At 39.1% G+C, this 26971-nt stretch overlaps 1 protein-coding gene and 2 long non-coding RNA genes across 4 annotated transcripts; all 3 read left to right on the forward strand.

Moving 5' to 3' along the window:
- The first annotated feature begins 939 nt into the window (after window positions 1-939).
- Window positions 940-5635, forward strand: LOC114156822 (uncharacterized). Its single transcript, XM_028037339.1, has 3 exons — window positions 940-1247; window positions 3403-5494; window positions 5561-5635. Exon 2 carries the CDS (start codon window positions 3411-3413, stop codon window positions 4857-4859), a length of 1449 nt encoding a protein of 482 aa, XP_027893140.1. The 5' UTR covers window positions 940-1247; window positions 3403-3410; the 3' UTR covers window positions 4860-5494; window positions 5561-5635.
- A 460-nt stretch (window positions 5636-6095) lies between these two features.
- On the forward strand, window positions 6096-9377 carry LOC114156823 (uncharacterized). The gene is made up of 7 exons (XR_003598022.1): window positions 6096-6136; window positions 6317-6401; window positions 6566-6635; window positions 6737-6875; window positions 7383-7758; window positions 7861-8037; window positions 8132-9377. It is a non-coding gene; the product is annotated as an uncharacterized LOC114156823 (long non-coding RNA).
- Window positions 9378-17460: 8083 nt separating this feature from the next.
- Window positions 17461-22013, forward strand: LOC114158032 (uncharacterized). Of its 2 annotated transcripts, none has more exons than XR_003598320.1 (10): window positions 17461-18131; window positions 18198-18282; window positions 18422-18527; window positions 18629-18772; window positions 18953-19037; window positions 19202-19271; window positions 19373-19511; window positions 20019-20394; window positions 20497-20673; window positions 20768-22013. It is a non-coding gene; the product is annotated as an uncharacterized LOC114158032 (long non-coding RNA). The 2 variants fall into 2 exon arrangements; XR_003598319.1 differs by having other exon boundaries at window positions 18436-18527.
- The last annotated feature ends 4958 nt before the right edge of the window (window positions 22014-26971 follow it).

Genomic DNA, 26971 nt, shown 5'->3' on the forward strand with positions numbered 1-26971 from the left:
TGCACTCCAATGAAATTGCTGTCATATTAGCATTTGTACAGACCTAGCAGAACCATATAGCATTTTATTGTGACCTACTGCGAATGTCAACGAACATCCGGCGGACATCTTGTGGTGGTTCATTTTGACATTCGGAGAACGTCGTCGGTGGACGTTCAGTGGACGTTGTCTGATGCTAGTTGGGCAGAGAGTCATCAGTCAGAGGCTTCTTCAAAATGCTGCAATACAGACCGCTACAAAAAAAAAATTCCTGTCAACAGTAATCAGCCATCTACAATAACTCTTTGAAGAATCTGAATTGATGAGCTGTCATGTTCTGTGTTTTCTGTGTACTTATTTAGAGTTTTCTGTGTCCCCGAGTCTTCGTGTTGTCCTGTCTTCCCCTTGATTGTTTCCCAGGTGTGTCTCTTTCTGTGATTACCCTCCCGTGTATTTAATGTCACCTGTGTCTCAGCGTCTCTGTCGGATCCTCGTCTAATGTGTTCCGAGTCCTTCGTGTTAACCATTCGTTTTAACGGTTGCTACCGGCGTCGAGCCCTGGCTTCTGCTCGGCCGTGCTGCCCGTTGATTGGACTGTGTTTCTGGATTAAAAATCAACTATTCATCTTACCTGGGTCTGCTGCGTCTGCCTCACCACTCACCACACCCTCACTTCATGACATGAACTACAACATTTAATTTTCCTTTTGAATCAATAAAGTATTTTTGAATTGAATTTTGAATTTGAATTTTTCTTCCAATCTAGGCTTCACGGCAGAGAAAAGTTTCCCATGTCCGAAACTGACATAGTTAAGAATGAAAGCAGAAATATAATGTCGCACCAGTAGTAAGTCTTATAAATGTCTTTGTGAACTTAGACTGGTTGGCCAGTAGGTGGCAGCATACGGAGTGATAAACAAGACAACGCGAGACTTGTATTATCTGCGTTATTTGCGCTCCAATTTCTCTGACGCACCAGTGCGTGCATTCGTCAATGAAAGTCATGGAAACGACGTTAGCGTTGTCAACACTATAAAAGACGCTGACCTTCTGAATTCTTCCCCCTTTGCGACGGGACTTTTGAGAGAGACGCCTGAAGGAGCCTTTAAAGCCTCGGACGGTTTGAGCTTGTCGAGAAGTCTGCTGTGCAAAACTTGCTAAAGAAGCACTTGCTGAAATACGCACTTGCTGAAGAAGCCCGTGGATAACAAACCTGCGAAAGACGGTTCCTGGCCAGGAGAAGCACCAGCAGGGTGAACATCTGGAAGGTTAAAATCATTCTTCTACTATTTTTAATAAACGAAAGCAAGTTATTACAAAGATATTAGTGACTTGTTTAGTTTATTTTGTGTTTGTGTGTGTGTGTTTTAAAGAAATACTGACTGCTGTAGAAAAAAAAGACGAGTAGCATTCGTTGCTAGCATAGATCGTTCTTAACTAATGAGCCTTTTTCTTAGCTGAATTTCGCTGGAAATGTCAATAATGTTAAACTGTGATGTAGTGATTTAAGAAATATATGTATTTTACTGAATTATAGTCAAATTAGTTAAATTAACGTCAAATTCCTGAAAAATTAGCTTGTTTTTTGACCGTTATTTTTTGAAAAATGCGTGATAAACACTCCATTGTTTCCATGGATACGCAAAATGAAATGCCTTTAATATTATTTTTAAAAGACATTTAAAAATTAGTATTTACCCTTATAATAGCCAATAATTTAATCGTTTAGTTTCTTTATTTGTTCAAGATAGGGACATGTTGGTGTGTTTGTTTCTTTGTCTAAGAGTTTCAGGTTTGATGACTTTGGTGTCCAATTCTTGGTAAACTGGATGGTTCTTTGTCCTTTTTTTTTTTTTTTTTGATAAATGCCTAAACAAACATATTTAGTTTCCATGGATACATTGGTGACATTATTTAAAATGACTTCAATAAAAAATTAAGAAACACTTTGCAAACATGTGCCTCCTCCTATTTAATGATAGACTTTAATATGTGTGATTAGTTTGAATTATAGTCAAATTAGTGAACTAATTAAATTAAAAGGAAAAAAAACATTATTTGAGTTGGTTAAAGTCAGCTTTGATGAATTCTGGCTCTTTGTTTAGGAAGGCATAATTTGCATTTTTGGGCTGCAACATATTTGTGAGTTAGTTGAATTTGTATTGTGATTCATATGCTAGTTATTTGACATTTTGGAAAATGTCAGTAATGCTGTTTGTAGTTGTTTTGGTTTGAAAGAAGTTTTGGAACCAGCTTTTTGAAAAATGTGGTATGTGTAGTCTCCATGGATACATTGATTAGATAACAACATACAACTTTATTCTTATAAAAAATCATTAAAGAACAATCAATGTGTGCCTGTTGATTTTACAAAGTAACTAAATTATTTAGTTTATTGTAATTACTCAAGACCAGAAAAACAGCCTTTTGTTCCTTTGCATTTTAGTGACATATCATTTTCAGAAGTTACTTGAATGTTAACAGTGAATGTTAAAATTCATTAGAAAAACAATCATCTCAGTTTCAGTTGGTCCAGTTGTGATTCATTTGTTAGTTAAAATCTTGGAGGATTGCGGGGGTTTGACACGGTTTATGTGGTTTAAAAAGTTAGTTCTGGTTTTAGAAAATCTGTTTTGTTTTATTCAGATCTTTGGAATAAGTGGTCAGTGCCTGGTCCAGGTTTCAAAAAATGCCTCAATTACACATTTGGTCTCCTTGGATACGTTGCTTGAAATAAAACCTTAATACTTGAATATTAGAGATGTTTTAGATATATATTTCTCCTGTATTATTTCTAAGTAGTTTAGTTTATATTTAAACTTATTATTGTTTAGTTTGCTTTTTCTAAGAAAGAGGAGTTTTCAATTATTAGTTGTTGAAAACAACTAACTATAACTATAGTTATAGTTAGTCCTTTGCATGTTTGGAGCTGTAATATATTTTCACGCTGATTACATTTTCAGAAAGTGTCTGCAATATTAATAGTGGTGTGGTGATTGGAAAACTTTTTATTTTAGTTTGAGAGAATTACTTTTAGAGAATCCATTTTGTTGATGTATTTTGTCTCCATGGAGATGGTCATATTGAATGAAGCATTTGGAGCAATATAATTGTGTGAACATTCCTCTGAGTTTATTGCTGGGTTGTGTGCAGCCATGATCTTCAGGCTGATATAATTCATTTCATAACACTACCTTCAGCCATAACTGAGCCATTTGGAGGAATATTAACATGTGATAATAAGACTTTGAGGCATCATGCACACATAAGCACTTTGTATTGCCTTGTTGCTGAAAATGTGCTATATAAATTAATATATAAATATATATTTCAGTGTTCCCTCTAAACATTGCTTTGGACTTTTGTGATTTTTTTCAAGATACAGAATTATAGCTTTTTTTGCTTTGTTTTTTTTCTTCACAGCCCATACCATGGCGCTTCCAGCAGATGGATCCCCAATGTTGGAGGGACATCCTGATAATGGTAAGGAACAAGGTAAGTTGTGGTTAAATGAAGCCGACACGGTTTCTGAAGACCATGGAGAGGAGTTGAGGTATAGTTCATCTCCGCAGTTTGTGGACTGTTCTACCAGCTCCTGTGATAGCAATATTACCAGCTCCAGTGGTAGCTCTACTACCAGCTCCAGTGGTAGCTCTACTACCAGCTCCAGTGGTAGCTCTACTACCAGCTCGAGCGAAGACGAGGTAGGTAATGGAGACCAGGACTTTAAATCTCGATTTCGGGTTGTCCAGGTCCTTGGACCAAACATTAAATTTCTGTGGGGCATAGGAGTACTTGAAGAGGCATTGAAACTTCTGAAATCGACGGTTGATCTGCTGGACTCCGGTGACAGTAGTCTGGCTGATGTTGCGTCACAGCTGCCTGAGATTCTTCCCCCAAATTTCAGATACATACAAGACATTGGGGTGGCTCGGAAGCCCAAAGAAGACATGGCTCCTTGTACTTCACAGGAAGAGCCCATTTTGCATCTTGAGAAGTCCAGGAGAACAACGAAGAAGGTGGATGCTGCGAAGGAGGACAACCCACCATCAAAACCTAGTCATCAGGTAGGTTTGAAAGAGGACGCGGCTCATGTGACATCTGTGACCAGGGACAGTGTTGCTGAAGTGAAGCTCCCAGCCAAGAGGCCTAGGGACACTGTTGCTGAAGAGGAGCTTGCCGCCAAGAGGACCAAGTATAGTGTCCCGTCCGATGATGAAGATCCCATTGTGTTACCACCTGTCCTCAGTCTCTCACCTTGGAAGTCGTGTGAGGATCCTGGATTGCCATTCCCCATCCTCAGTCCCTCAACATTGATGCACTATGAAGATCCCATTCTGTCACCCTGCGTTTTCAGCCCTTCACCATCAACACACTATGATCAAGAGGAGCTGGCCGCCAAGAAGACCAAGTATAGTGTCCTGTCCTTTCCCTATGATGAAGATGCCTTTGTGTTACCACCTGTCCTCAGTCTCTCACCTTGGACATCATGTGAATATCCTATTTTGTCATCCCCCGTCCTCAGTCCCTCGTGTATAATGGCACGTAAAAGTCCTGTTTTTTCATCCCCCGTCCCCGTCCTCAGTCCCTCAACATTGATGCAGTATGAAGATCCCATTTTGTCACCCAGTGTTTCCAGTCTCCCACCAACGATGCTATATGAGGATCCCATTCTGTCTCCCCGCATTTTCAGTCCTTCACCATCAACACGCTGTGATAGTCCAACTTTGTCACCCTCTAGCTTCTGTTCCTGGTTGGAGGCTGAACTGGACACAGAAGAGGCAGCAATACCTTCAACATCTAGTGGAATTACAGCAAGAGAGAGTTCCAGAAACGTTTGGTTTAGACCTCACTGCGTCTTGTCAAGTGATTCTGATTAGATTGGGATCCGTAAAAACTGAAGACCTATTTGGGAAGTCACATTAGGACATCATCATTTCTCTCATGTTTTTTATTAAAGCCAATGGGTTTCTAGCAAGCCTGTGGACGCCTTAGGTAGCGCCTTGCACCAGGGCTTTTCTTTATCCCGTTGCTAGATTTAGTATTTTAGATGTTAAGGATTCTGACAGGACTGAGGAAGCCTTAGGTAGCGCCTTGCACCAGGGCTTTTCTTTATCCCGCTGCTAGATTTAGTATTTTAGATTATAAGGATTCTGACAGGACTGAGGAAGTCTTAGGTAGCGCCTTGCACCAGGGCTTTTCATTATCCCGCTGCTAGATTTAGTATTTTAGATTATAAGGATTCTGACAGGACTGAGGAAGTCTTAGGTAGCGCCTTGCACCAGGGCTTTTCTTCATCTTTGTGTTTTCCTCTCAACTCCCCCATGTTTCAAGGTGTAATAGTGATGCTTCCCTACACGCTGCTCTCCAATATAGTGAATTATTCTGTCCTGTTTCTCTACTAATCCAGTCTCCCAGTTTTTAATCTTTCAGGTTTTAGCTGCTCATCGCTGGATCCTTTCATCGTTGTCCATGTGGTTCCTGCCTTCTGGATCCCTTGTTTTTCACACTGCTTGTAAGTTTTTGCATTCCACTTTCACATGATACTGGTGGCAGATCTCTGATTCTCTGATCATTTCAGGTTGGATCTCGTCAGCCTGTAAATCTCCACCTTCATCACCACCAGTCAGATGGAGGAAGATAAGAGAACCCAGTTGAAAAAAAATGTAAGGACATATACTTTTACACAACAACAATTTTTTAACATGCAGGAGGTTGAGGTTAATATTCAAACCTATTTCCTATTTTCTGCTGTACTTTCTCCTCACTGACACTTTTGTTTTGTGTGTTTTTTTATTTATTGAGTCCTTTCATAACAGCAGAGCTTTGATGAGTTTGAGCTGATGGAAGGAGGATCAGGAATAGAGTAGAGGACCTGCTGATCTACTGGTTCTAGTAGATTTTATAAATGGTGAGGACATGTTCATGAATTGATCAGAGAGTCTGGTTCAGTGATCTGTTATTTAGACAGAGATTAAGGAAAGTGTGTCTGATCATGTGTTGATTCTTCAGCATCACTGAGACAAGACAACAGTGCTGGACCAATCAGGAGAGAGAAGACACAGAGGACTGAAGGGACACAGAAAATCCTGAGATGAAGTTTCCTGATGCAACGGGGGGGACACCTGAGGACACAGAATAAAGAGACAGACATCATGTGAGTAGGTCCTTCAATAACAAATCAAGCATTGCCATAAAATCCTATGCTGAAATTTCACCTGTTCATCAGTAAGATGTTGAATATTAAGCAAATTTGGAAACATTGTAGAGAACCCAGCGTTGGTTTCTGATCCCAGATTCAGAGTCTGCAGATCAATAATGTCTCTGATCATTTCAGGTTGGATCTCCTCAGCCGGTAAACCTCCACCTTCAACACCACCAGTCAGATGGAGGAAGATAAGAGAACCCTGTTGACAAAAAAAGTAAGAAAACATATTTTCAATTTTAGCAATTTTAAATATGGATGAAATTGAGGTCAAAATTCTATCTTTTTCTTTTTTCTGTAGATGTATATTCTCAGTTTTTTAATCCTGTTATGTTTTCTCTTTATTTCATTTCTCCGTCAACTCATGTCACATGACTTGAGCTGACCAACAATTAAAGCAGAAGACCTGCTCCACCTGCTGATCTACTGGTTGTAAGAGATTGTGGAAAAGGTGAGGACATGATGATGATTTGATCAGAAAGTCTCTTTCAATCATCTATTATTTAGACAGAGATTAAGGAATGTGTGTATTATTATGTGATGATTCTCCAGCATAACTGAGACAAGACAACAGCACTGAACCAATCAGGAGAGAGAAGACAGAGAAAATCCTGCTGGAAATCCCGAGATGAAGTTTCCTGATGCAACAGGGGGAAACCTGAGGACACAGAATAAAGAAGGACCAAGTGAAGTAGGTCCTTCAATAACAAACCAAGCATGAGTTGACCAACACTTAAAGCAGGTTACTTCGTCCATCTACTGGTTGTAACAGATTATGGTGAAAGTTGAGGAGATAATGACTTGATCAGAAACTGTGGCCGACAACTGCAAACGCGCAACAAACAGCAAAACGAGCTGCAAACATGTGAAACGGCACAGGAGAAGCTAAACTTAATTATCTCTTTTACATTTTTTGTTTCATTTCATTGAAACCACAAAAAATGTTTCCACCATAACTTCCAATTGTTCAATATTTTTTTCTATCAGACTTTGAGTAGTGTGCAAGAATTACCCAAACATGCTTTGACTTTATTGATCCCAAAGGGAAATAAAATGTAGTTGTAGCTCAGATTCAGATTCTTCAAATGTTATTGCAGATGGCTGATTGCTGGCAGCAGGAAAGGTCTTTTGTAGCTGTCTGTATTGCAGCAAATCTGAAGAACCCTCTGACTGATGATACTCTGTTTTCACCATACAGACTCATGAAGAGGATGGTCAGAGTTGTCCATAGCTTTCTTGACTCTTATGAAGAATCCTTCTTTGCATCATCTCCAGAGGTTCCACAGTCGTCTCCAGAACAGAACCAGAACAAATCCAGCCTTCTTTATCAGATTGTTGAGCCTTTTGAGGTTCCTGGCTCTGATGCTGCTGCACCAACAGATGATAGCAGAAGAGATGACACTCTTCTGATGTGTCTTCTTCTTAGACACATCAGACTTAAAGATCTGCAGCAACTTGCTGCAAATCTTGAAGGATCGTAGCTTCCTCGAGAAGCGCAGTCTGCTCTGTCTCTTTTTATAGACGGCTTCACTGTTGCGTCTCCAGTCCAGTCTGTGTTCCAGATGAACACCGAGGTATTTATATTCCTGAACCACCTCCACATCTTCTCCCATGATGGAAATAGGGTTTCCTGTTTCTCCTGAAATCAACAACCATCTCCTTTGTTTTGTTTACAGTCAAGAATAGATGATTGTTCCCACACCAGGCCACAAAGTGATCCACCAGATCTCTGTACTCAGCCTCTTGTCTTCCTCTGATACACACAACAACTGCAGAGTCGTCTGAGTATTTCTGTAGATGACAGAAGTCGGACTTGTGCGGGAAGTCCGAACAGTAGAGAGTGAAAATGAATGGTGAGAGTACAGTGCCCTGTGGTGTTCCCATGTTGTTGACCACCTGGTTAGACACACAGTCCTTCAGTCTCACAAACTGTATTCTGTTTGTCAGGTAGTCACAGATGCAGGTGATTGTTGAGGCCTCCACCTGTGTCTTCTGGAGTTTCTAACGGAGCAGATCAGGCTGAATTGTGTTCAATGCACCTGAGAAGCAAAGACCCTGATCCTCACTGTGCTGCCTGCTTTGTCCAGATGACAGTGGGTTTGTAGAACCAGGTGTCTGATCAACTCCAACTCCACGGTGATAAGCAAACTGCAGGGGGTCCTGATATGTGATCGTCTGCTTACTCAAGTGGGCCACCAGGAGTCTCTCCAGGACCTTCATGATGTGCGATGCCAGGGCAACGGGTCTACAGTCGTTATGACTGATGGGTGACTTTTCTTCGGTACCGGAACCAGGCAGGATGTCTTCCACAACAACGGAACCTCCTCTTGGGTCAGGCAAAGGTTGAAGAGATGCTGCAGAATCCCACAGAGGGACTCTGGGACCGACACCATCTGGACCTGCATCCTCGTTCCTGTTCAGTCTCTCCGGCTGCTTCTTCACCTGACTTCTAGATACAGAAAGGTTGGAGGTGGAGGCAAAAAGGGAGCAGCAGCGTCTCCTAATGTGGTTGAAGACAAACTGGTGGAAGCAGAAGAGTCCATGACTGAGGTGGAAGAAGGAACATCTGAGGCTTGACAGGAAAGCTGTGGGTCAGAGGAGGATGAGATATCTGGCTGCAGACAGGAGAGGATGATGATGATGATGAGCTTGTTCCTGGACTGAACCTGTTGAAGAATGTGTTCAGCTCATTTGCTGTGTCCAGAAACTAATATTGTTTAAAAAAAAAAGTCATGGTAGCATGTTTTTATGCAATAATGTGTATGTAATGTTTGGAATGAAGAAGATATGCTGCATAATCTGATGTAATTACTAAAGAGTTTTGTGTCTCGGTGCAAAAACACACATTTTGTTCGTTTCTGAAGAGTAAAAATTGAACAAATGTGTTAATCACTTAAAGATTAAGTTTATATTTCACAGTCATCACAATGCTAAAGAAAAGTCTGACAACAGTGTGAAAATTATGTTGTGGAAAGAAGATATTAAAGAATGTAATATATTTTGCAGTGTCATAGGTTATTTCTATGTTATGATGTAATATAATACATGTGTTTTTGGACTTATTGTATTCTGTTTTATTTTTGTGTGTAACTTTCACTTGACTTGTGAAAACATGGAAAGTAATTAAGCTGATCGTAGAGTAAAATAACATTTAAGTTGTAAGCAAATTCAATAAAAGCTTTTTTTGTCGTCACTGCTTTGGTTTTATTCAGATATCAGATTTGGATCATTTGAGATGGTAAATCTGCTTTAGAGCAGTAGAACAATCATTTGATTTTCTTTTTCATGCTATTTAAACTCATTGGCATGAAGCCTGGTACAAACAAGTTATATTTTGTTTGTACCAAAACAAAATATAACTTTATTTTTTATCAAACAATTTAATCAAAATGTTTGATCAAATTTTAATGATCAAACATTAAAATTTGATCATCCTTTATGGTTTAAAAATAGCCTTAAATACATAATCTCTTCTCACATTCATTCTGTTACCACGGAGTCTAAAGGAACAGATCAAGCTGATCTAAACAGACTTTGTCCTGGGAGGAACTGACAGGACATGGAGAGCTGCATGAAAAAAGAGTTAAAGGATAAAAGCACATGGAGAATATGGGTGTGAAAAGAATAATGGACAAAAACAAATGAAAAAAAGATTAAGAAACATATTTACAAAAAAAAAGAACAAGGGAGCCATTGAACAAAACATATCAACAATCAATGCCCAAGACACATTTAGCCTGTCATAAAAATGTATTGATTGAGTCATGTTTGTGATCTCTGACACATTGACTGGAGAAGTATTGTCAGTCCTAGTCAGACCTTTCACTGTCACCTGCAGTTTTTCTTGAACCAAAAGGCTAAATAGATTTGCTTTAGTAACAGCAGAACCAGAGCAAATCATCTTTCTAAACTTAGACTTAGACTGACTTTATTGTCATTTTGCAGGCACAGGTTGTATACAGAAGAAAATTTTGTTGCGTACGGCTCAGGACAATGTTTTGAGGTTCCAATGTTGTGAGGTTACTCCAGAATAAAATAAAATACAGTATAAAATATGAATATAGATATGAATATAAAATATAAAGTGCAGGAATGACAGTAAAATAGAAGTTATTTAGCTCTGTACATGTGCAAGGTATGCAGTGGAGACCAGTTTTTGAGTGCAGTCCAGTTAGGAGTTCAGCAGAATCAACATATCATAGTTCCAATCCTTAAATTAGAAAAGCCGATGACGTGCAGCACAGGGCCGCCATTCAGAACGCTGCACAAGAAAAAAAAAAGAGGCTCTGCCCTCTGCAGATCATGAGTACAGACCAGGAGAGAGACCAGAGACAACAACTACCTCCAGACGGAGCAGGTACCTGCAGCCTGTAAGCCTTCGGCTCCCTGGGATCAGTCCTCATGTCATCGTCCATGTATGTTGAGTACCGAGGCCTTTTCCTGTCCCCTGTGGCCCACAATGCAGAGAGCCGGGAGTTTGCCTAAAATGTTTCAATGGAAGACTCTGATGTGTTTGGGGTGACAAATCCCAAGTCAGGTAAAGTAAACCAGCTCTTGTATCTCCCATCATTTATATGCTAAAATCGTAGGTGTAGTCAATGTTCCACTGTATTATATATAAGTAAATGTCACTGATGAGGTAAGATGCCATATCAGAGTTAGAGTAGCTTTTATGTTTGTTGTTCCTATCAGACTGATGACATGCTAATGCTCAGAAACCATGATTCCATTCTTCCTGTGAAGTTTCAGGTTACAAGCAAAACCTTTAAAACACCATTTTGTGGCTTGTCGAGTTCAGACAACAGAAGATTGAATAGTAAAACCCCGACTCATCATGTCTACTTTTCCATAGATGGACGTTCATTCTTGTTGAAAGAAAAAAGGCCAACAGCCACAAGATGTTCAGATAAAAATAAGGATAATGCAATTTCTAAGTATGATTTTCAAATAAAGACCTTCTACCTTGATAATAAACTGGTTTTGGGTTTATTAATCCTATAAATTTAGTAAAAGTTTTAAGTAGATAGTGGAAACTATCTACTTAAAACTAGATAGTTTGTTAAAATCTCAAAATAAAATCTTATTTTAAGATTTTGATAAAATCTTAAAATAAAAATTAAGATTTTATTTTAATTTCCTCGGGACCAGACCATACTAGGACTGTCTAGAACCGCCGTTCTAGAACCGCCCCTCTGCTGACAAAACACACATTTTGTTGGTTTCAGAATACACAAAACCATAAAACATTTCTCTATAATACACATCTCAGTTTAAAATATATATATATTGTCTGTTTTCAGGGGCTGTAGCAAAGAACCAAGGGTCAGATTCAGAAAACCAAAACAGTTTTAAGAATGTTCAAGGTTGTTTGGTTTGTTTTTGTTGGTTTTATTATTATTTTGTGCATGTGTCGATGCTCATTACACCAGTTCTGATGTAAATATCTCTTTTAAAATCATATTTTTAAGCAGTGGTTGGTTTTTAAATGCTGACTTTGTCTCTATTTATTATTATTGTGAATTAGGGCTGCTGTAAATATATATTTTAGTAATTGAGTAATATATCGATTATTCTTAGGATTAATTGAGTAATCGGATACAGAAAATTGATCAAATAAAATATTGGTAAATCTAACATAACAGCAGTGTTACCATCGGTTACCAACATCAGTCCAATTTTTCACATTTGAGCGTCTGTATCAGTTACTTTTTTGTAGCTTAGAAAATTAACTCGTAACAATAATAGCTCACTTTCTAAGTTAACCTAAAGAGAAGTTGTACAAAAATCTGACATAATATTCAATTTAATAATAGAGGCGGGCTCACAAATACGCTTATAAAAATGTCTATACTCCAGCTTTTAGTTCATGTATTCATCTTCAGTCAGTTCAATAGATGAATTCTCACCTTGCCCAGTACCTGCCACACTTTGGGTTGAGAATACGGGAAATGTCGTCTGGAGTTGGGGGCTTGGAGATAGAGGGTTATGTTCGATTAGAGGCGAACGTAAGCGTGTTGGGGGGGAGACACGACCGGTAGACCAGAGTACAAACATAAGACAGGGGGGAGAGCAATATGGGATATTTACAGAAAAATGGTTATAAAAAATGTTTTTCGAGAAGAGGGATAAAAAATGGTAGTTTCCCTGCCAAAACGGGAGACTTGACAGGTATGCCTTGCCCAGCCATTTATAGCTTTTGTGTCCTTGTTAGCAACGAAATTTGACACCTTTGTTCGTCACACTCAGAAACTCATCCACCAGCCAGGAATCGTTTCAGCCCGATTGTGAATGTCTTTTCTGAAAACCCATTGTATTAAAATGTATACTGTACAGTTGTACTTTGTTCTAAGGAAGGTTTCATTACTGTCTTTTTTGTTCATATGTTTATGTATAAATAAATGTAGCCCTTTATCATATTTTGTCTTTGGTAGTCTTTAATTTTAATACTGTAAAATTAATAAATTCTTTGCCAAGTGTTTTAAGTGGCTGTCATCAATTTTCCAATTTGTTACAAGATTGGATTATTATCCCTAGGAAATGGAAGGCAACTGTTCCAATTGAAAACCTTGCACTCCAATGAAATTGCTGTCATATTAGCATTTGTACAGACCTAGCAGAACCATATAGCATTTTATTGTGACCTACTGCGAATGTCAACGAACATCCGGCGGACATCTTGTGGTGGTTCATTTTGACATTCGGAGAACGTCGTCGGTGGACGTTCAGTGGACGTTGTCTGATGCTAGCTGGGCAGAGAGTCATCAGTCAGAGGCTTCTTCAAAATGCTGCAATACAGACCGCTACAAAAAAAAAATTCCTGTCAACAGTAATCAGCCATCTACAATAACTCTTTGAAGAATCTGAATTGATGAGCTGTCATGTTCTGTGTTTTCTGTGTACTTATTTAGAGTTTTCTGTGTCCCCGAGTCTTCGTGTTGTCCTGTCTTCCCCTTGATTGTTTCCCAGGTGTGTCTCTTTCTGTGATTACCCTCCCGTGTATTTAATGTCACCTGTGTCTCAGCGTCTCTGTCGGATCCTCGTCTAATGTGTTCCGAGTCCTTCGTGTTAACCATTCGTTTTAACGGTTGCTACCGGCGTCGAGCCCTGGCTTCTGCTCGGCCGTGCTGCCCGTTGATTGGACTGTGTTTCTGGATTAAAAATCAACTATTCATCTTACCTGGGTCTGCTGCGTCTGCCTCACCACTCACCACACCCTCACTTCATGACATGAACTACAACATTTAATTTTCCTTTTGAATCAATAAAGTATTTTTGAATTGAATTTTGAATTTGAATTTTTCTTCCAATCTAGGCTTCACGGCAGAGAAAAGTTTCCCATGTCCGAAACTGACATAGTTAAGAATGAAAGCAGAAATATAATGTCGCACCAGTAGTAAGTCTTATAAATGTCTTTGTGAACTTAGACTGGTTGGCCAGTAGGTGGCAGCATACGGAGTGATAAACAAGACAACGCGATACTTGTATTATCTGTATTATTTGCGCTCCAATTTCTCTGACGCACCAGTGCGTGCATTCGTCAATGAAAGTCATGGAAACGACGTTAGCGTTGTCAACACTATAAAAGACGCTGACCTTCTGAATTCTTCCCCCTTTGCGACGGGACTTTTGAGAGAGACGCCTGAAGGAGCCTTTAAAGCCTCGGACGGTTTGAGCTTGTCGAGAAGTCTGCTGTGCAAAACTTGCTAAAGAAGCACTTGCTGAAATACGCACTTGCTGAAGAAGCCCGTGGATAACAAACCTGCGAAAGACGGTTCCTGGCCAGGAGAAGCACCAGCAGGGTGAACATCTGGAAGGTTAAAATCATTCTTCTACTATTTTTAATAAACGAAAGCAAGTTATTACAAAGATATTAGTGACTTGTTTAGTTTATTTTGTGTTTGTGTGTGTGTGTTTTAAAGAAATACTGACTGCTGTAGAAAAAAAAGACGAGTAGCATTCGTTGCTAGCATAGATCGTTCTTAACTAATGAGCCTTTTTCTTAGCTGAATTTCGCTGGAAATGTCAATAATGTTAAACTGTGATGTAGTGATTTAAGAAATATATGTATTTTACTGAATTATAGTCAAATTAGTTAAATTAACGTCAAATTCCTGAAAAATTAGCTTGTTTTTTGACCGTTATTTTTTGAAAAATGCGTGATAAACACTCCATTGTTTCCATGGATACGCAAAATGAAATGCCTTTAATATTATTTTTAAAAGACATTTAAAAATTAGTATTTACCCTTATAATAGCCAATAATTTAATTGTTTAGTTTCTTTATTTGTTCAAGATAGGGACATGTTGATGTGTTTGTTTCTTTGTCTAAGAGTTGCAGGTTTGATGACTTTGGTGTCCAATTCTTGGTAAACTGGATGGTTCTTTGTCCTTTTTTTTTTTTTTTTGATAAATGCCTAAACAAACATATTTAGTTTCCATGGATACATTGGTGACATTATTTAAAATGACTTCAATAAAAATTAAGAAACACTTTGCAAACATGTGCCTCCTCCTATTTAATGATAGACTTTAATATGTGTGATTAGTTTGAATTATAGTCAAATTAGTGAACTAATTAAATTAAAAGGAAAAAAAAAACATTATTTGAGTTGGTTAAAGTCAGCTTTGATGAATTCTGGCTCTTTGTTTAGGAAGGCATAATTTGCATTTTTGGGCTGCAACATATTTGTGAGTTAGTTGAATTTGTATTGTGATTCATGTGCTAGTTATTTGACATTTTGGAAAATGTCAGTAATGCTGTTTGTAGTTGTTTTGGTTTGAAAGAAGTTTTGGAACCAGCTTTTTGAAAAATGTGGTATGTGTAGTCTCCATGGATACATTGATTAAATAACAACATACAACTTTATTCTTATAAAAAATCATTAAAGAACAATCAATGTGTGCCTGTTGATTTTACAAAGTAACTAAATTATTTCGTTTATTGTAATTACTCAAGACCAGAAAAACAGCCTTTTGTTCCTTTGCATTTTAGTGACATATCATTTTCAGAAGTTACTTGAATGTTAACAGTGAATGTTAAAATTCATTAGAAAAACAATCATCTCAGTTTCAGTTGGTCCAGTTGTGATTCATTTGTTAGTTAAAATCTTGGAGGATTGCGGGGGTTTGACACGGTTTATGTGGTTTAAAAAGTTAGTTCTGGTTTTAGAAAATCTGTTTTGTTTTATTCAGATCTTTGGAATAAGTGGTCAGTGCCTGGTCCAGGTTTCAAAAAATGCCCCAATTACACATTTGGTCTCCTTGGATACGTTGCTTGAAATAAAACCTTAATACTTGAATATTAGAGATGTTTTAGATATATATTTCTCCTGTATTATTTCTAAGTAGTTTAGTTTATATTTAAACTTATTAGTTTGCTTTTTCTAAGAAAGAGGAGTTTTCAATAATTAGTTGTTTACGAAATGCTGTGTTGGTCCTTTGCATGTTTGGAGCTGTAATATATTTTCACGCTGATTACATTTTCAGAAAGCGTCTGCAATATTAATAGTGGTGTGGTGATTGGAAAACTTTTTATTTTAGTTTGAGAGAATTACTTTTAGAGAATCCATTTTGTTGATGTATTTTGTCTCCATGGAGATGGTCATATTGAATGAAGCATTTGGAGCAATATAATTGTGTGAACATTCCTCTGAGTTTATTGCTGGGTTGTGTGCAGCCATGATCTTCAGGCTGATATAATTCATTTCATAACACTACCTTCAGCCATAACTGAGCCATTTGGAGGAATATTAACATGTGATAATAAGACTTTGAGGCATCATGCACACATAAGCACTTTGTATTGCCTTGTTGCTGAAAATGTGCTATATAAATTAATATATAAATATATATTTCAGTGTTCCCTCTAAACATTGCTTTGGACTTTTGTGATTTTTTTCAAGATACAGAATTATAGCTTTTTTTGCTTTGTTTTTTTTCTTCACAGCCCATACCATGGCGCTTCCAGCAGATGGATCCCCAATGTTGGAGGGACATCCTGATAATGGTAAGGAACAAGGTAAGTTGTGGTTAAATGAAGCCGACACGGTTTCTGAAGACCATGGAGAGGAGTTGAGGTATAGTTCATCTCCGCAGTTTGTGGACTGTTCTACCAGCTCCTGTGATAGCAATAGTACCAGCTCCAGTGGTAGCTCTACTACCAGCTCCAGTGGTAGCTCTACTACCAGCTCCAGTGGTAGCTCTACTACCAGCTCGAGCGAAGACGAGGTAGGTAATGGAGACCAGGACTTTAAATCTCGATTTCGGGTTGTCCAGGTCCTTGGACCAAACATTAAATTTCTGTGGGGCATAGGAGTACTTGAAGAGGCATTGAAACTTCTGAAATCGACGGTTGATCTGCTGGGCTCCGGTGACAGTAGTCTGGCTGATGTTGCGTCACAGCTGCCTGAGATTCTTCCCCCAAATTTCAGATACATACAAGACATTGGGGTGGCTCGGAAGCCCAAAGAAGACATGGCTCCTTGTACTTCACAGGAAGAGCCCATTTTGCATCTTGAGAAGTCCAGGAGAACAACGAAGAAGGTGGATGCTGCGAAGGAGGACAACCCACCATCAAAACCTAGTCATCAGGTAGGTTTGAAAGAGGACGCGGCTCATGTGACATCTGTGACCAGGGACAGTGTTGCTGAAGTGAAGCTCCCAGCCAAGAGGCCTAGGGACACTGTTGCTGAAGAGGAGCTTGCCGCCAAGAGGACCAAGTATAGTGTCCCGTCCGATGATGAAGATCCCATTGTGTTACCACCTGTCCTCAGTCTCTCACCTTGGAAGTCGTGTGAGGATCCTGGATTGCCATTCCCCATCCTCAGTCCCTCAACATTGATGCACTATGAAGATCCCATTCTGTCACCCTGCGTTTTCAGCCCTTCACCATCAACACACTATGATCAAGAGGAGCTGGCCGCCAAGAAGACCAAGTATAGTGTCCCGTCCTTTCCCTATGATGAAGATGCCTTTGTGTTACCACCTGTCCTCAGTCTCTCACCTTGGACATCATGTGAATATCCTATTTTGTCATCCCCCGTCCTCAGTCCCTCGTGTATAATGGCACGTAAAAGTCCTGTTTTTTCATCCCCCGTCCCCGTCCTCAGTCCCTCAACATTGATGCAGTATGAAGATCCCATTTTGTCACCCAGTGTTTCCAGTCTCCCACCAACGATGCTATATGAGGATCCCATTCTGTCTCCCCGCATTTTCAGTCCTTCACCATCAACACGCTGTGATAGTCCAACTTTGTCACCCTCTAGGTTCTGTTCCTGGTTGGAGGCTGAACTGGACACAGAAGAGGCAGCAATACCTTCAACATCTAGTGGAATTACAGCAAGAGAGAGTTCCAGAAACGTTTGGTTTAGACCTCACTGCGTCTTGTCAAGTGATTCTGATTAGATTGGGATCCGTAAAAACTGAAGACCTATTTGGGAAGTCACATTAGGACATCATCATTTCTCTCATGTTTTTTATTAAAGCCAATGGGTTTCTAGCAAGCCTGTGGACGCCTTAGGTAGCGCCTTGCACCAGGGCTTTTCTTTATCCCGTTGCTAGATTTAGTATTTTAGATGTTAAGGATTCTGACAGGACTGAGGAAGCCTTAGGCAGCGCCTTGCACCAGGGCTTTTCATTATCCCGCTGCTAGATTTAGTATTTTAGATGATAAGGATTCTGACAGGACTGAGGAAGTCTTAGGTAGCGCCTTGCACCAGGGCTTTTCTTCATCTTTGTGTTTTCCTCTCAACTCCCCCATGTTTCAAGGTGTAATAGTGATGCTTCCCTACACGCTGCTCTCCAATATAGTGAATTATTCTGTCCTGTTTCTCTACTAATCCAGTCTCCCAGTTTTTAATCTTTCAGGTTTTAGCTGCTCATCGCTGGATCCTTTCATCGTTGTCCATGTGGTTCCTGCCTTCTGGATCCCTTGTTTTTCACACTGCTTGTAAGTTTTTGCATTCCACTTTCACATGATACTGGTGGCAGATCTCTGATTCTCTGATCATTTCAGGTTGGATCTCGTCAGCCTGTAAATCTCCACCTTCATCACCACCAGTCAGATGGAGGAAGATAAGAGAACCCAGTTGAAAAAAAATGTAAGGACATATACTTTTACACAACAACAATTTTTTAACATGCAGGAGGTTGAGGTTAATATTCAAACCTATTTCCTATTTTCTGCTGTACTTTCTCCTCACTGACACTTTTGTTTTGTGTGTTTTTTTATTTATTGAGTCCTTTCATAACAGCAGAGCTTTGATGAGTTTGAGCTGATGGAAGGAGGATCAGGAATAGAGTAGAGGACCTGCTGATCTACTGGTTCTAGTAGATTTTATAAATGGTGAGGACATGTTCATGAATTGATCAGAGAGTCTGGTTCAGTGATCTGTTATTTAGACAGAGATTAAGGAAAGTGTGTCTGATCATGTGTTGATTCTTCAGCATCACTGAGACAAGACAACAGTGCTGGACCAATCAGGAGAGAGAAGACACAGAGGACTGAAGGGACACAGAAAATCCTGAGATGAAGTTTCCTGATGCAACGGGGGGACACCTGAGGACACAGAATAAAGAGACAGACATCATGTGAGTAGGTCCTTCAATAACAAATCAAGCATTGCCATAAAATCCTATGCTGAAATTTCACCTGTTCATCAGTAAGATGTTGAATATTAAGCAAATTTGGAAACATTGTAGAGAACCCAGCGTTGGTTTCTGATCCCAGATTCAGAGTCTGCAGATCAATAATGTCTCTGATCATTTCAGGTTGGATCTCCTCAGCCGGTAAACCTCCACCTTCAACACCACCAGTCAGATGGAGGAAGATAAGAGAACCCTGTTGACAAAAAAAGTAAGAAAACATATTTTCAATTTTAGCAATTTTAAATATGGATGAAATTGAGGTCAAAATTCTATCTTTTTCTTTTTTCTGTAGATGTATATTCTCAGTTTTTTAATCCTGTTATGTTTTCTCTTTATTTCATTTCTCCGTCAACTCATGTCACATGACTTGAGCTGACCAACAATTAAAGCAGAAGACCTGCTCCACCTGCTGATCTACTGGTTGTAAGAGATTGTGGAAAAGGTGAGGACATGATGATGATTTGATCAGAAAGTCTCTTTCAATCATCTATTATTTAGACAGAGATTAAGGAATGTGTGTATTATTATGTGATGATTCTCCAGCATAACTGAGACAAGACAACAGCACTGAACCAATCAGGAGAGAGAAGACAGAGAAAATCCTGCTGGAAATCCCGAGATGAAGTTTCCTGATGCAACAGGGGGAAACCTGAGGACACAGAATAAAGAAGGACCAAGTGAAGTAGGTCCTTCAATAACAAACCAAGCATGAGTTGACCAACACTTAAAGCAGGTTACTTCGTCCATCTACTGGTTGTAACAGATTATGGTGAAAGTTGAGGAGATAATGACTTGATCAGAAACTGTGGCCGACAACTGCAAACGCGCAACAAACAGCAAAACGAGCTGCAAACATGTGAAACGGCACAGGAGAAGCTAAACTTAATTATCTCTTTTACATTTTTTGTTTCATTTCATTGAAACCACAAAAAATGTTTCCACCATAACTTCCAATTGTTCAATATTTTTTTCTATCAGACTTTGAGTAGTGTGCAAGAATTACCCAAACATGCTTTGACTTTATTGATCCCAAAGGGAAATAAAATGTAGTTGTAGCTCAGATTCAGATTCTTCAAATGTTATTGCAGATGGCTGATTGCTGGCAGCAGGAAAGGTCTTTTGTAGCTGTCTGTATTGCAGCAAATCTGAAGAACCCTCTGACTGATGATACTCTGTTTTCACCATACAGACTCATGAAGAGGATGGTCAGAGTTGTCCATAGCTTTCTTGACTCTTATGAAGAATCCTTCTTTGCATCATCTCCAGAGGTTCCACAGTCGTCTCCAGAACAGAACCAGAACAAATCCAGCCTTCTTTATCAGATTGTTGAGCCTTTTGAGGTTCCTGGCTCTGATGCTGCTGCACCAACAGATGATAGCAGAAGAGATGACACTCTTCTGATGTGTCTTCTTCTTAGACACATCAGACTTAAAGATCTGCAGCAACTTGCTGCAAATCTTGAAGGATCGTAGCTTCCTCGAGAAGCGCAGTCTGCTCTGTCTCTTTTTATAGACGGCTTCACTGTTGCGTCTCCAGTCCAGTCTGTGTTCCAGATGAACACCGAGGTATTTATATTCCTGAACCACCTCCACATCTTCTCCCATGATGGAAATAGGGTTTCCTGTTTCTCCTGAAATCAACAACCATCTCCTTTGTTTTGTTTACAGTCAAGAATAGATGATTGTTCCCACACCAGGCCACAAAGTGATCCACCAGATCTCTGTACTCAGCCTCTTGTCTTCCTCTGATACACACAACAACTGCAGAGTCGTCTGAGTATTTCTGTAGATGACAGAAGTCGGACTTGTGCGGGAAGTCCGAACAGTAGAGAGTGAAAATGAATGGTGAGAGTACAGTGCCCTGTGGTGTTCCCATGTTGTTGACCACCTGGTTAGACACACAGTCCTTCAGTCTCACAAACTGTATTCTGTTTGTCAGGTAGTCACAGATGCAGGTGATTGTTGAGGCCTCCACCTGTGTCTTCTGGAGTTTCTAACGGAGCAGATCAGGCTGAATTGTGTTCAATGCACCTGAGAAGCAAAGACCCTGATCCTCACTGTGCTGCCTGCTTTGTCCAGATGACAGTGGGTTTGTAGAACCAGGTGTCTGATCAACTCCAACTCCACGGTGATAAGCAAACTGCAGGGGGTCCTGATATGTGATCGTCTGCTTACTCAAGTGGGCCACCAGGAGTCTCTCCAGGACCTTCATGATGTGCGATGCCAGGGCAACGGGTCTACAGTCGTTATGACTGATGGGTGACTTTTCTTCGGTACCGGAACCAGGCAGGATGTCTTCCACAACAACGGAACCTCCTCTTGGGTCAGGCAAAGGTTGAAGAGATGCTGCAGAATCCCACAGAGGGACTCTGGGACCGACACCATCTGGACCTGCATCCTCGTTCCTGTTCAGTCTCTCCGGCTGCTTCTTCACCTGACTTCTAGATACAGAAAGGTTGGAGGTGGAGGCAAAAAGGGAGCAGCAGCGTCTCCTAATGTGGTTGAAGACAAACTGGTGGAAGCAGAAGAGTCCATGACTGAGGTGGAAGAAGGAACATCTGAGGCTTGACAGGAAAGCTGTGGGTCAGAGGAGGATGAGATATCTGGCTGCAGACAGGAGAGGATGATGATGATGATGAGCTTGTTCCTGGACTGAACCTGTTGAAGAATGTGTTCAGCTCATTTGCTGTGTCCAGAAACTAATATTGTTTAAAAAAAAAAGTCATGGTAGCATGTTTTTATGCAATAATGTGTATGTAATGTTTGGAATGAAGAAGATATGCTGCATAATCTGATGTAATTACTAAAGAGTTTTGTGTCTCGGTGCAAAAACACACATTTTGTTCGTTTCTGAAGAGTAAAAATTGAACAAATGTGTTAATCACTTAAAGATTAAGTTTATATTTCACAGTCATCACAATGCTAAAGAAAAGTCTGACAACAGTGTGAAAATTATGTTGTGGAAAGAAGATATTAAAGAATGTAATATATTTTGCAGTGTCATAGGTTATTTCTATGTTATGATGTAATATAATACATGTATTTTTGGACTTATTGTATTCTGTTTTATTTTTGTGTGTAACTTTCACTTGACTTGTGAAAACATGGAAAGTAATTAAGCTGATCGTAGAGTAAAATAACATTTAAGTTGTAAGCAAATTCAATAAAAGCTTTTTTTGTCGTCACTGCTTTGGTTTTATTCAGATATCAGATTTGGATCATTTGAGATGGTAAATCTGCTTTAGAGCAGTAGAACAATCATTTGATTTTCTTTTTCATGCTATTTAAACTCATTGGCATGAAGCCTGGTACAAACAAGTTATATTTTGTTTGTACCAAAACAAAATATAACTTTATTTTTTATCAAACAATTTAATCAAAATGTTTGATCAAATTTTAATGATCAAACATTAAAATTTGATCATCCTTTATGGTTTAAAAATAGCCTTAAATACATAATCTCTTCTCACATTCATTCTGTTACCACGGAGTCTAAAGGAACAGATCAAGCTGATCTAAACAGACTTTGTCCTGGGAGGAACTGACAGGACATGGAGAGCTGCATGAAAAAAGAGTTAAAGGATAAAAGCACATGGAGAATATGGGTGTGAAAAGAATAATGGACAAAAACAAATGAAAAAAAGATTAAGAAACATATTTACAAAAAAAAAGAACAAGGGAGCCATTGAACAAAACATATCAACAATCAATGCCCAAGACACATTTAGCCTGTCATAAAAATGTATTGATTGAGTCATGTTTGTGATCTCTGACACATTGACTGGAGAAGTATTGTCAGTCCTAGTCAGACCTTTCACTGTCACCTGCAGTTTTTCTTGAACCAAAAGGCTAAATAGATTTGCTTTAGTAACAGCAGAACCAGAGCAAATCATCTTTCTAAACTTAGACTTAGACTGACTTTATTGTCATTTTGCAGGCACAGGTTGTATACAGAAGAAAATTTTGTTGCGTACGGCTCAGGACAATGTTTTGAGGTTCCAATGTTGTGAGGTTACTCCAGAATAAAATAAAATACAGTATAAAATATGAATATAGATATGAATATAAAATATAAAGTGCAGGAATGACAGTAAAATAGAAGTTATTTAGCTCTGTACATGTGCAAGGTATGCAGTGGAGACCAGTTTTTGAGTGCAGTCCAGTTAGGAGTTCAGCAGAATCAACATATCATAGTTCCAATCCTTAAATTAGAAAAGCCGATGACGTGCAGCACAGGGCCGCCATTCAGAACGCTGCACAAGAAAAAAAAAAGAGGCTCTGCCCTCTGCAGATCATGAGTACAGACCAGGAGAGAGACCAGAGACAACAACTACCTCCAGACGGAGCAGGTACCTGCAGCCTGTAAGCCTTCGGCTCCCTGGGATCAGTCCTCATGTCATCGTCCATGTATGTTGAGTACCGAGGCCTTTTCCTGTCCCCTGTGGCCCACAATGCAGAGAGCCGGGAGTTTGCCTAAAATGTTTCAATGGAAGACTCTGATGTGTTTGGGGTGACAAATCCCAAGTCAGGTAAAGTAAACCAGCTCTTGTATCTCCCATCATTTATATGCTAAAATCGTAGGTGTAGTCAATGTTCCACTGTATTATATATAAGTAAATGTCACTGATGAGGTAAGATGCCATATCAGAGTTAGAGTAGCTTTTATGTTTGTTGTTCCTATCAGACTGATGACATGCTAATGCTCAGAAACCATGATTCCATTCTTCCTGTGAAGTTTCAGGTTACAAGCAAAACCTTTAAAACACCATTTTGTGGCTTGTCGAGTTCAGACAACAGAAGATTGAATAGTAAAACCCCGACTCATCATGTCTACTTTTCCATAGATGGACGTTCATTCTTGTTGAAAGAAAAAAGGCCAACAGCCACAAGATGTTCAGATAAAAATAAGGATAATGCAATTTCTAAGTATGATTTTCAAATAAAGACCTTCTACCTTGATAATAAACTGGTTTTGGGTTTATTAATCCTATAAATTTAGTAAAAGTTTTAAGTAGATAGTGGAAACTATCTACTTAAAACTAGATAGTTTGTTAAAATCTCAAAATAAAATCTTATTTTAAGATTTTGATAAAATCTTAAAATAAAAATTAAGATTTTATTTTAATTTCCTCGGGACCAGACCATACTAGGACTGTCTAGAACCGCCGTTCTAGAACCGCCCCTCTGCTGACAAAACACACATTTTGTTGGTTTCAGAATACACAAAACCATAAAACATTTCTCTATAATACACATCTCAGTTTAAAATATATATATATTGTCTGTTTTCAGGGGCTGTAGCAAAGAACCAAGGGTCAGATTCAGAAAACCAAAACAGTTTTAAGAATGTTCAAGGTTGTTTGGTTTGTTTTTGTTGGTTTTATTATTATTTTGTGCATGTGTCGATGCTCATTACACCAGTTCTGATGTAAATATCTCTTTTAAAATCATATTTTTAAGCAGTGGTTGGTTTTTAAATGCTGACTTTGTCTCTATTTATTATTATTGTGAATTAGGGCTGCTGTAAATATATATTTTAGTAATTGAGTAATATATCGATTATTCTTAGGATTAATTGAGTAATCGGATACAGAAAATTGATCAAATAAAATATTGGTAAATCTAACATAACAGCAGTGTTACCATCGGTTACCAACATCAGTCCAATTTTTCACATTTGAGCGTCTGTATCAGTTACTTTTTTGTAGCTTAGAAAATTAACTCGTAACAATAATAGCTCACTTTCTAAGTTAACCTAAAGAGAAGTTGTACAAAAATCTGACATAATATTCAATTTAATAATAGAGGCGGGCTCACAAATACGCTTATAAAAATGTCTATACTCCAGCTTTTAGTTCATGTATTCATCTTCAGTCAGTTCAATAGATGAATTCTCACCTTGCCCAGTACCTGCCACACTTTGGGTTGAGAATACGGGAAATGTCGTCTGGAGTTGGGGGCTTGGAGATAGAGGGTTATGTTCGATTAGAGGCGAACGTAAGCGTGTTGGGGGGGAGACACGACCGGTAGACCAGAGTACAAACATAAGACAGGGGGGAGAGCAATATGGGATATTTACAGAAAAATGGTTATAAAAAATGTTTTTCGAGAAGAGGGATAAAAAATGGTAGTTTCCCTGCCAAAACGGGAGACTTGACAGGTATGCCTTGCCCAGCCATTTATAGCTTTTGTGTCCTTGTTAGCAACGAAATTTGACACCTTTGTTCGTCACACTCAGAAACTCATCCACCAGCCAGGAATCGTTTCAGCCCGATTGTGAATGTCTTTTCTGAAAACCCATTGTATTAAAATGTATACTGTACAGTTGTACTTTGTTCTAAGGAAGGTTTCATTACTGTCTTTTTTGTTCATATGTTTATGTATAAATAAATGTAGCCCTTTATCATATTTTGTCTTTGGTAGTCTTTAATTTTAATACTGTAAAATTAATAAATTCTTTGCCAAGTGTTTTAAGTGGCTGTCATCAATTTTCCAATTTGTTACAAGATTGGATTATTATCCCTAGGAAATGGAAGGCAACTGTTCCAATTGAAAACCTTGCACTCCAATGAAATTGCTGTCATATTAGCATTTGTACAGACCTAGCAGAACCATATAGCATTTTATTGTGACCTACTGCGAATGTCAACGAACATCCGGCGGACATCTTGTGGTGGTTCATTTTGACATTCGGAGAACGTCGTCGGTGGACGTTCAGTGGACGTTGTCTGATGCTAGCTGGGCAGAGAGTCATCAGTCAGAGGCTTCTTCAAAATGCTGCAATACAGACCGCTACAAAAAAAAAATTCCTGTCAACAGTAATCAGCCATCTACAATAACTCTTTGAAGAATCTGAATTGATGAGCTGTCATGTTCTGTGTTTTCTGTGTACTTATTTAGAGTTTTCTGTGTCCCCGAGTCTTCGTGTTGTCCTGTCTTCCCCTTGATTGTTTCCCAGGTGTGTCTCTTTCTGTGATTACCCTCCCGTGTATTTAATGTCACCTGTGTCTCAGCGTCTCTGTCGGATCCTCGTCTAATGTGTTCCGAGTCCTTCGTGTTAACCATTCGTTTTAACGGTTGCTACCGGCGTCGAGCCCTGGCTTCTGCTCGGCCGTGCTGCCCGTTGATTGGACTGTGTTTCTGGATTAAAAATCAACTATTCATCTTACCTGGGTCTGCTGCGTCTGCCTCACCACTCACCACACCCTCACTTCATGACATGAACTACAACATTTAATTTTCCTTTTGAATCAATAAAGTATTTTTGAATTGAATTTTGAATTTGAATTTTTCTTCCAATCTAGGCTTCACGGCAGAGAAAAGTTTCCCATGTCCGAAACTGACATAGTTAAGAATGAAAGCAGAAATATAATGTCGCACCAGTAGTAAGTCTTATAAATGTCTTTGTGAACTTAGACTGGTTGGCCAGTAGGTGGCAGCATACGGAGTGATAAACAAGACAACGCGATACTTGTATTATCTGTATTATTTGCGCTCCAATTTCTCTGACGCACCAGTGCGTGCATTCGTCAATGAAAGTCATGGAAACGACGTTAGCGTTGTCAACACTATAAAAGACGCTGACCTTCTGAATTCTTCCCCCTTTGCGACGGGACTTTTGAGAGAGACGCCTGAAGGAGCCTTTAAAGCCTCGGACGGTTTGAGCTTGTCGAGAAGTCTGCTGTGCAAAACTTGCTAAAGAAGCACTTGCTGAAATACGCACTTGCTGAAGAAGCCCGTGGATAACAAACCTGCGAAAGACGGTTCCTGGCCAGGAGAAGCACCAGCAGGGTGAACATCTGGAAGGTTAAAATCATTCTTCTACTATTTTTAATAAACGAAAGCAAGTTATTACAAAGATATTAGTGACTTGTTTAGTTTATTTTGTGTTTGTGTGTGTGTGTTTTAAAGAAATACTGACTGCTGTAGAAAAAAAAGACGAGTAGCATTCGTTGCTAGCATAGATCGTTCTTAACTAATGAGCCTTTTTCTTAGCTGAATTTCGCTGGAAATGTCAATAATGTTAAACTGTGATGTAGTGATTTAAGAAATATATGTATTTTACTGAATTATAGTCAAATTAGTTAAATTAACGTCAAATTCCTGAAAAATTAGCTTGTTTTTTGACCGTTATTTTTTGAAA

The sequence above is a fragment of the Xiphophorus couchianus genome, chromosome 14 (assembly GCF_001444195.1).
Source record: "Xiphophorus couchianus chromosome 14, X_couchianus-1.0, whole genome shotgun sequence".
NCBI lineage: Eukaryota > Metazoa > Chordata > Actinopteri > Cyprinodontiformes > Poeciliidae > Xiphophorus > Xiphophorus couchianus.